We start from the raw sequence: 10284 nt of genomic DNA, 5'->3' as shown, positions 1-10284 counted from the left end.
TTTTTATGGTAAGATTTAGGACAATCACAAAATATTATAGCTTTTTTTTTGTCATGGGTTCCATCTTCATCGACATGTATTCTACTTTGTAGACCGTGACTAATTTATAAAATCTGGTTTATTATTATTATTATTATTATTATTATTATTATTATTATGGTTATTTTTGTTGTTGTTTTTGTTATAAAAACAAAATAAGAAAATAAGAAAAATCACTGCATATCATGATACTATATAAAGTTGGAAATCATATCATGATACTATATAAAGTTGGAAATAAGGCTAGATAATATTGAAAAATACAAGCTTATATAAGATAAGTTTGTAATAGAAAACCTCACACTATTCGTACATACCAAACACACTGTCAGAGTAAAAATGTTCTTATGGTTTACAATTGTTTAGGTATTAAGTCAAAATCTATTAAAACTTATAGAAAATATCATTTTTCAAATAAGTTTTATCGTGGATTTGATCATTAAAAAACTTGATATGACTATTTTTTTTTTTTACTTTTTAATTTACCTTTTCCATTATTTATAATGTTTTACTGTTTTTATTAATTAAAATATAAAATAAATCAACCCAAAACCATCCAACCCCGGTCTGCTCCTCCCCTTCCCATCCCTCTTTAATTTCCTGTCTAGTGACTACACTTGCCACAAAATCCTCTTTTTACCATAAACGTCTGGCATACAATGAAACCGAACAACTTGCTTGTAATACCATGCATGTGCGAGTGTGAAGAAAAAGATAGATGGTTCCCATAACCCTTAACAATAACTAAATTAACCATAATCACTTAAAATTCAAACTTTAACAATAACCATTCAGATGAGAAAAATCAAACAATAGATTAGAGACAAAAAACAAAGATATCAAAATATAGATAATTCATAAACAATATAAAAATCAAATACATTAGAGACCAAAAACAAAATCATGAAAATATAGATAATTCATAAACAATAAAAATCAACTAGAACCATTCATCATTAACAATAAATATTGTAATTTCAAAACATATATAATGAAAAACCAGAAACATTCTAACTTTTAGCATACATATTGCAAATATATGTGTAATCACCATTCACCTGGTGAGTGGGTGTGTCCCATTTTGTAGAACGAAATTGAACTAGGTTGAGATTTGAGACTAGAGAGGGTGGACCCTAAATAGTGAGGCATAATTCCACAGAAGGAAAAGCGGTATTCATCAAATATGGGATGTACAGAAAGAGAAGAATCATCGACCATCGGCTAGGAAGAAATCGGCAACACCGCGAAACAGGGTTCGTCACATCTTGTTAGAATCACGATTTGGGTTTGGGGGACGAGTCTCGGAGTGTGCGGCGTTGACACAGTTTATGTGGGTATTATGAATTGGATTAGGTGGAAGATGATATGATTTAGTACTTGTGGTTAAAATTTGTGGGCAATGGAAGGGGTTGGGGTGGGGAGATTTATCTTAATTTTTTTTATTAATAACAATGGTAATTCAAGTAAAGTTAAAAGAAACAAGAAATTAAAAGGATGAAATAAAATTTTCAAAGTTTCTCAAGAGACCAAATCTACATGAAACTGAATTTTCTACGAATGTTCAAAATTTATACTTATTCCTGAAAAAATGCAAACCATGGGGCCATTTATGTATTTTTTTCTTCATGCAATAACAATTATTTAAGGAAAATTAAGTAACTAGCTAGCCATTATAAATGATATTTTTTTTTTAAATAATCTTTTTTTTTTCAATTTATTAAAAATGACTAATACACTCGAATTTAGTATTCCAGAATGTCCGTATCTATTTATTTGGTTAGAAAAAAATACTACCTAAAATTAATTGTTCACATTTGAAAGTCAAATGACCTTAAATATATATATATATATATATATATATATATATATATATATATATATATATATATTTGATATATAATATTTGATCCAAAATATATGAATGGATTGTATTTTAAATATCTTTTCATTGTTATAAGTTTCATTAAATAATATATAACACAAACAAAAATACATAGGATCAAAGTTAAAGAAAAAAAACTTCAAAAGTCAAAAATGGACAATTAATTTGGAACGGATGGAGTATATATATATATTTCTTAGTCGCTGTTTCCGAACTAAATAGATGTGTTTTTTTTTTTTTTTTTGTTTGTTAAAAACAGTTATTTTGTTATTAAACATTAAATTATAATTAAATTGCTTTATTTTCCGTTATTTAATAGCTTTTTAGATTCCATTAGGATTAAAGTTAATCTTCAACAATAAATCTGCAAACATATATATACATAGATTCATTTTCTCGTTGATAAAAAAAGAGAAGCAGAGAAAAACGATACGCAAAGCAAAAGATGGGTGATGTGTTCGGTTGCCAATCCCAATCTTTGTTTTTTATTATGGATATTACATTACATTTATCGTATTTCCACCAAAAATAAACATATATTCAATTAGTTTTGACACCAATAACAAAAAACTATAGATACTGATAATAATATATTCATTTTTTCATCACTAAGTAGTAACTACCCATGGGCCATGACCTAGCTACTAATAACCTCCACGTCGCCGCTTTACATGACGGAGCATCCTTGTGCATTTTCTTCACTAAAGTATTCATTACGACTTGCATTTCCGTTATACCCGTGATCATATCCACGTACATGTCCATATCCAGACCCGTACCCATACCCGTATCCAGGTGGCTGTGGTGGTACCACGTAGCCTCCACCATGACACTCGCATCCATATCCGACCACATGGTAATTTGGTGGTGGATACCCAGCCGCCATTCTTGCCATCTCCGGTTTTGGATCAGGTTTCTTGACTACCAGCGGCGCTTGATCTCCTTTTTCTTTGGGTTTATCAGCAGGCTTCGGATCCTTCAGCTTTTCAGCAATTACTTCTATCTTCTGAATCGAGCTTCCACCCTTGTAACAGAGTTTATCCCGGATCATCTCAGGGCTACCGCAAACGACGATGATCTTCACCTTGTTATTGTACACATCGTATTCCTGGTCCCTTATTTCTGTTTGTTTTCATAAACACAACATGACGAATTCAGCTTCATCGATTCATTGTATATAAGCAAATGCGATTGTGGATTGGAAAAAGGAATAATTAAGTGACTGACCAGGGATTTTCCTGATGATTTTCTTAACCTTCTTGTAGCAGTCGGAGCACTTGAGGTCAACATCCAGCACCATTATGGTTACCTTATAATATTAATGAATACAAGTCAATAAACCATGATGAAAATGGGAGATGGAATTATATGCATCATGCATGCATAAACCTTATGGTAAAATGTGTGGAGATGCAGTGAATGGAAAGAATTAGAAAAAGAATAGGAATGATCAGTACCTTCTCAGGAGCCATTAATGGTGCAGATGTTTGAGATCCGGTGGCGAAGTGAATGGAGGTTGAACTTAAAGTGTATTGAAATTAACCAAGTAGAGAGGCATGCATTGATTATGCATCGTTGTCACTACATTTGGATGGAATCTTCCATGTTTTGGTCATGTCGACACACCAACACCCGCGTACGAACGCGGACAACTAATCATCTGTATTGTTGTCACTATAGTTGATTACGATATACTTGTCAGAGTTAGAATAAGGTTCAAAAAAAACAATCAAGTTATATATTTGTGCAAAGCAAATAACCAATCTGAATCTGTTAATTTGTCACTTATTAAATGGTTATAAAAGTCATGTTCCCTAAAAATCACGATCCCCAAATTTCTTTTTTTTTTTTTTTTTTTGCGGCACAGCAAGCGATATATTAAAAAATGAAAAGATAAAACTCAAGCGAGAAGCTCCAACACAATTACATGAAGCAATTTAAGATGCACTACTGGAATCTAACCTATGCCGACGATTATTTTAAACCTAAGCTAACGACAAATACCCTATATCAACGACAAGTCATGAGAGTCATCATCATAGGTGAAAAAAATTGTCCCGATAGATGTTGTTGGAATAGGTATACCCAATATTGACGACATATCATTGACACGGAGTCCGTCTTGACTGATTTTCAAGAAAAAAAAACAAGTTTTATTATTTACTTTTGACCGATGACAAGTCGTCAGCATAGGTCAACTTTATACCGTTGACATGTCATCGGGACACGTGGACTCTATGGTGACGACATGTCATTGGCACAAGGAATTTTCTTCATATTAATCGCATAGTTACGTAATTGTCTTTGAATCCAGATTACTTGCAAAGTTCAAACAGCAGCAACAATATACTCGGCCTCTGCTATAGATATTGATACACTTGTCTGCTCTTCGACTGCCAACTCACAAGCTTGCTATCAAGAAATTGACAACAACAGTTGTACTTTTCCTATCAGATTAACAACCTCCCAAGTTTGCATGAGAACACGCTTGATTGAAAAACCTAATGTTTGTTGGATACCAAATCCCAAGTGTAGGAGTTCGATGTAGATTTCGAAAGATATTCTTGATAGCAATGAGATGCGGTTCCCTTTGGGTTTGCTTGATACCTAACATAATTACATAGAGAAAACATGATATCAGGTCTACTTGTTAAACGTAAATCATGTTTCGATATGTCTTCAAATCAACCACAGGTTTGTCTAACGAAGGGCTCAAGCAAGTGCCACTTGTCATTGGAACCTTCGCATCGAAACAATTTGTTATTCCAAAGCGTTTAAGTAAATTCTTTGTGTATGACTCTTGATTAATAAAATTCCTTCTTTGTTTTGGTCGAATGTTCAAACCTGAGAAATAATTGATTTTACCCATCATGCTCATCTCAAATTGACTTCTCATCAAATCCTCAAATTCCTTCAATAAAGTAGATTCAGTAGAATCAAAAATTATATTATCTACATAAATTAAGCAAGCATGAGACGATCCCAATTTTCTTTCAAAATAATGTGGGATCAACTAATCTTTGCTTAAATTTAGAGATTTTCAAAAAAATTGGTAAACATTGCATACCAAGCATTTGATGTTTGTTTTAAATCATAAACAACCTTATCAAGAATATAATAATGATTATGAAACTTAACATTTACAAAGTCTTGTGGTTGTTCAACATAGATAGTTTCTTCGAATACCCCACTGATACAAAAACATAGTTTGTGATCGATTATTAATATCCTACCTCTTATAAAACTTTCATCATTGATGTAAAGAAATTACATTTCAATGTGATGTGCATTAAAAAACACAAAAAAACAACAACAAACAAACAACCAAACAAAGTGATTGACAAAACAATCATTTATGTCATGCGATTTATCTAATAAACATAAATAAATAAAAACAACAAAAAAATATTGATGTATATAAAAACTATCGACGTTGAGGCCCTAAATGAAGGAATACGTGCTCACGATTAGGCCAAATCGCCATCAGTTGTTTGTTAGAGAATTCGGGTGTGTTTGGCACGGAGCTTTTTGGAGTTTCTAGCTTTTAGTTTTTGACTAAACGTTCTAGTTTAAACAAAAAGCTTCATTGGATAGTATAAGCGTTTAGCTTTTAGTTTAAACAAAACGCTCCAAATCTAAAAACTACTTCATGTAACGTTTAACAAAACGCTTCTGAGCTTTTAAAATCAATTTTCATAATTACCATTAAAAATATATTTATATATTTATTTATTTTTAATTAATTATCCTTTTATGTAATTTTATATATTTCAAAAGTTTCCAGCTACTTTTGCCAAACACTCATATAATAAATAAAAGTTACAGTTTTCTGCTAACAGTTACCCGTTACCCACTACTCGCTTCCATCTAACAGCTAGTTTTCTTAAACACGCCCTTCGTCTTCTCAAGAGCTTTCCATTGTTTACTTATATGTTTATAATTAAGGCTGTGCTGAAATTAAATTGTTTTCCCTTGTGTTGTTCCTCTTACACATATTCATTAACTTTGGAAATAATTAGTCGACTTGTCACTCATCTAGATAATATAAGGAAAATTAATAAATGGTGTACTGATTTTCACAAAATCAATCATACATCATATTTATAGAAAAGATAAGTGGTCCAATGCTAGGGTCATGGTCGACCTAAAATTGCATATAAATAATAGTATACGAAAAGACACGTACTATATACGGTGTCTTTGTTAAGAGTTGGAGGTGACGTTTTACAAAATAATACAAATAAAAATACATGATTAAACATGGCAGAGAATAAACTCGCAATATTATTTGCTAGCTTTTAAGTTATAAGTAAAAAAAAAAATCTCCATTTAGAGATCGACGATTAGGCCAAAAATCATCGGTTGTGTGTTAGAGTCTTTGGCCCCTTGTGACATTTATATGGTCTACTCATCATTGATACATATTAAAAATCAGACTAAGTCGAAACTGAACCATATTTCTTTATGTTTTCTTCATGATATAGCTATTCATGGATTCTTAGACCAATTACTTGTTGCATTCATGACAATATAAGCAAACTAATAATAGGTGTATTGATTTTACACATTATATTTACGAAAATGACAAGTGGTCCAAATGTTATGGTCATTCTCATAGTTTGATGTTACTTTTTGTTTGACATTTTAGGATTGTAATACAACGTGTCATTCCTTGATTTATATTGCTATAGCATGATGAGAGGTATTTTTGTCACCATTTCCACCCTCATCGACATGTATGTATACCTGGTATACGTGACATATGCATAAAATCATCATCTTTATTATTATTATTATTATCATCATCATAGAAAATATAGAAACAAGAGAAGAAGGTGTTGGATAATGATTTAACAAGTTTTTAGATTATATTTACCATTAAAAGTAATTTTCATCAATCAATCAGGAAAAATATATATATAGATTCATTTTGTTGTCGACAAAAATGGAACTAGAGAAGACGGTTACGCTAAGAAAATGATGCAGGGACATGGTGATGCGTTCCATTGCCAATTCCAATCTGTGTTTTTTCTTTCTTGACAATCTACTATAAAAAAAAATATATCTAGTAATCAAATTTCCACACAAAAATATATAAATTCAATTAGTTTTGTTACAATACCAAAGAAATAATATTATAATAACTATAATAATAATAAATTAATAATACATCTATTTTCAACGTTAATTAGTAATTTATTATTTACCCACCTAATATCGATGATTTTCATGTTTCAAGATATGAAATGGAATCAACAATCAATAAGACAACAACCACTTTACATTACGGAGCATCCTTGTGGATTTTCTTCACTAAAATAATCATGACGATTTCCAACCCCATTATACCCATGATCATGTCCATACCCGTACCCATATCCATACCCGTATCCGGATGGCTGTGGAGGTGCCGGAGGCGGATAGCTTCCACCATAACCCTCGTATCCATATCCGACAACCGCGTAATTTGGTGGATACATTTGTGGATACCCTTGAACCGGTTCCACCACCATTTTTGCCACCTCCGGTTTAGGTTCAGATTTTTTGGGTTGCGGCGGCGGCGCGTCTCCTTTTGCCGCTTTGGGCTTCCCGGCGGCATCTTTGGGTTTATCTTTATCTGAAGGTTTGGAGTCTTTGGGCTTTTCAACAACTACTTCTATCTTCTGAATCGAGCTTCCACCTTTGTGACAGAGTTTATCCCTGATCTTTTCAGGGCTACAACAGACGACAGTGATCTTCACCTTGTTTTTTTCCACATCATATTCCTGATCCCTTATTTCTGTTAATTTGTTTCCATAAACACAATACGAATTCAGTTTAAGCAAATGCGAGTGTGGATTGAAATTTGAAAAAGGAACAAGTAGACTGACCAGGGATTTTACAGAGAATTTTCTTAACTTTCTTGTAGCAGTCAGAGCACTTGAGGTCAACATCCAACACCATTTTCGTTACCTTTAGCAAATGCATAAACCCTAATTGGTAAATATGTGGGGTAGATACATGATACATGATACATGATACATGATACATGATACATGATACATCATACAGACATACATCATACATTACATACATATACATTGATTGGAAATGATTAGAAGACGAATTGGAAAGAGTACCTTCTCATGAGGCGGAGCCATTGGTGGTCGGAGATGTTGAGATCTGGTGGGGAATGGAGGGTGAAGAGAGATAGAGATAGAAATAGATAAAGTGTATTGAAAGAAAGGGAGGGGGCTGTTTGGTGTACTGTTAACCTAATAAAGAACTGCTTACATCTCATCAATGTGAAATGGAGGATCAAATGTCATTATGCTGATTATTTTATTAATTAATTGCAGGTTTTCACTGGTGTATCAATGATTATGTTGTAGTTTTTATTTGGATGGAATCTTCCATTCCATGTTCAGGCCGACTCTATCCATGTACACACACCAACACGAATACAGACAGCTAATCATTTAGATTTGATTGTCTGTATCTTTAAACACATTATATTGTGCTCATGATTTTTTATAATAGTCCAAGTGACAACTTTTAACAATACATTCCTTAAAACATAAGTTTTCATCTTTTTGAAGGCTAACATGTTCAATTATGGATTCCAATTTTCATGTATTTGAAACTATTAGAGCATCGAGAGAAGCAACAATGCTGAGAACCAGTATGGGGTTGCAAAATCTAGAGGATTGTTTTTTTAGTGTTTAAATAAGGATAAATATGTAGGATTGTCTGCATTGTTAAATGAACACTTTCAAATAAGTAAAAAGAAGAAAAAAAAAATCTACTTAATTAAATCAATATTTTTTTTATTATTTTATCAGCGATAAAGAAACACAATATAAACTAATAAAGATATTATGATCATATGATTGTACCCTATCAAAAATAAATTAGTAACGTCTGCTTTCTTATTTTCTATGTGTTCGTCATATGTGAGAACAATATTTGGTAAAAGAAAAAAAAAATGTGGGCCTACACATTTGAAACGAAGTTTTAGTGTTGTAAGTGACAAAAATGGGTAAGCCCAATCATATGGCCCAATCAACAACTGAAACTTATGTAGATATGACCGAATTATGTGATTTGTGGAGCTTTCGGTCTCCTTGATTAATTAATTTGCTTCTGACATGTCACACTACCCAAGAGTGCATGTATCGTATGCATGCAATTCACAACAAATACTTAACGAAGAATGCATATTTATGTTGCTGCTATTTCATACACGCACAAACGTATGATATCAATTAATGAAATTGCAGTACCTGGATACCTGGTTATTGCAGTCCCTAGGTCTCTTAGTTGAATAAGGATTATGTGTTTTTTAATGGGAGTTAGATTATAACGTAATAAACTTTGGCTCCACAACATAAATTATGTTTAGGGTTATTGTATTATGTTAAAAAATTACTATGAAATGGCAATTACAACATTTTTTTAGGGCACTATTGAATTTTTTTAAGAAAAAAAAAAATTCAAGTAAACTTAGAAAAAACTAATCTAGTATCTAGGCCTCCTGGGCCACTCCAGTAGCGGATCGGCTTTATCTGAGAAGCTACTGCTTTCGCCTCTCTAGGTTACGTTATTTCTCATGACTGGTATACGGATCTTTTTATATATCAGTCGGCCTTTTAGAAGCTTCGCCAGAAGCGACTATTTGCTTCCTGAATACCCCTTTCCTTACCGTTAAATCACTAAGAGTATTGTATTTTTTTTTCATTGGGGCATGTGCCCCCACTCCACTGTGTCCCTATTTTTATTTATTTATTTATTATTGTGTCCCTTTTATATATATATATATATATATATATATATATATATATATATATATATATATATAATCACTTTTTTTTAAGTAAATTACACAAATAGTCCTTATGGTCTTAGGTTATATGTGTGTTTGGTTCATAATTCTTTTTTTTTTAATTATAATAGTCCTTAAGATATGACCCGTATGTTACGTAGTTGGTCTGTATCTAATATAAAAAAACTATTTTCTCGTTCATATTTTTATAAATTATTCTATTTTGACATAAAACTGTTCTCATGTTATGTAAATTGTTAAAAATGATAAATTAGTGTTGTGTGTGTGTATATATATATATATATATATATATATATATATATATATATATATATATATATATATATATATATATAGAGAGAGAGAGAGAGAGAAGAAAGAAAGAAAAAATAGGTTACAACGCAAATGACATATGAGTTCAGAATAAGAAAAAAACAATTTATTTAATCATATTCAAACAAATATTTATACATAATAATTGATATATATCTAATTCTTATGTATAATAATATTTAAAATGGTTACAATTTTTTTAATAATGTTAATTAATTTCATGATTAAT

At 31.5% G+C, this 10284-nt stretch overlaps 2 protein-coding genes across 3 annotated transcripts; both read right to left on the bottom strand.

Moving 5' to 3' along the window:
• Positions 1–2355: 2355 nt before the first annotated feature.
• LOC145005580 (uncharacterized) lies at positions 2356–3509 on the bottom strand. Its single transcript, XM_078964690.1, has 3 exons — positions 3379–3509; positions 3149–3230; positions 2356–3043 (listed from the first exon to the last, which is right to left on the bottom strand). Exons 1-3 carry the CDS (start codon positions 3391–3393, stop codon positions 2589–2591), a joined length of 552 nt encoding a protein of 183 aa, XP_078820816.1. The 5' UTR covers positions 3394–3509; the 3' UTR covers positions 2356–2588.
• Positions 3510–7096: 3587 nt separating this feature from the next.
• Positions 7097–8191, bottom strand: LOC145004113 (uncharacterized). 2 transcript variants are annotated; one of them, XM_078963010.1, is made up of 3 exons: positions 8041–8191; positions 7792–7893; positions 7097–7700 (listed from the first exon to the last, which is right to left on the bottom strand). In XM_078963010.1, the coding sequence occupies exons 2-3, from the start codon at positions 7886–7888 to the stop codon at positions 7201–7203; spliced, it is 597 nt and encodes a 198-aa protein (XP_078819136.1). In that variant the 5' UTR covers positions 7889–7893; positions 8041–8191; the 3' UTR covers positions 7097–7200. The 2 variants fall into 2 exon arrangements, with proteins under 2 accessions (XP_078819136.1, XP_078819135.1); XM_078963009.1 differs by having other exon boundaries at positions 7792–7873; positions 8041–8190.
• Between the last annotated feature and the right edge of the window lie 2093 nt (positions 8192–10284).

The sequence above is a fragment of the Lactuca saligna genome, chromosome 7, assembly GCF_052625555.1.
Source record: "Lactuca saligna cultivar CGN05327 chromosome 7, ASM5262555v1, whole genome shotgun sequence".
Classification (NCBI taxonomy): Eukaryota; Viridiplantae; Streptophyta; class Magnoliopsida; order Asterales; family Asteraceae; genus Lactuca; species Lactuca saligna.
Note: the sequence above shows the minus strand (reverse complement) of the source record. Positions and strands in the feature narration are given on the sequence as shown.

What these genes read in the sequence shown, in the direction of transcription:
- LOC145005580 (XM_078964690.1), bottom strand. An exon ending in AATCATCAGGAAAATCCCTG is followed by an intron (nt 3,044 to 3,148) that starts GTCAGTCACTTA and finishes GAAAACAAACAG; the next exon opens with AAATAAGGGACCAGGAATAC.
- LOC145004113 (XM_078963009.1), bottom strand. Translation starts at nt 8,061, where the DNA reads ATGGCTCCGCCTCATGAGAAG. An exon ending in TGGCTCCGCCTCATGAGAAG is followed by an intron (nt 7,874 to 8,040) that starts GTACTCTTTCCA and finishes CATTTGCTAAAG; the next exon opens with GTAACGAAAATGGTGTTGGA. An exon ending in AATTCTCTGTAAAATCCCTG is followed by an intron (nt 7,701 to 7,791) that starts GTCAGTCTACTT and finishes ACAAATTAACAG; the next exon opens with AAATAAGGGATCAGGAATAT.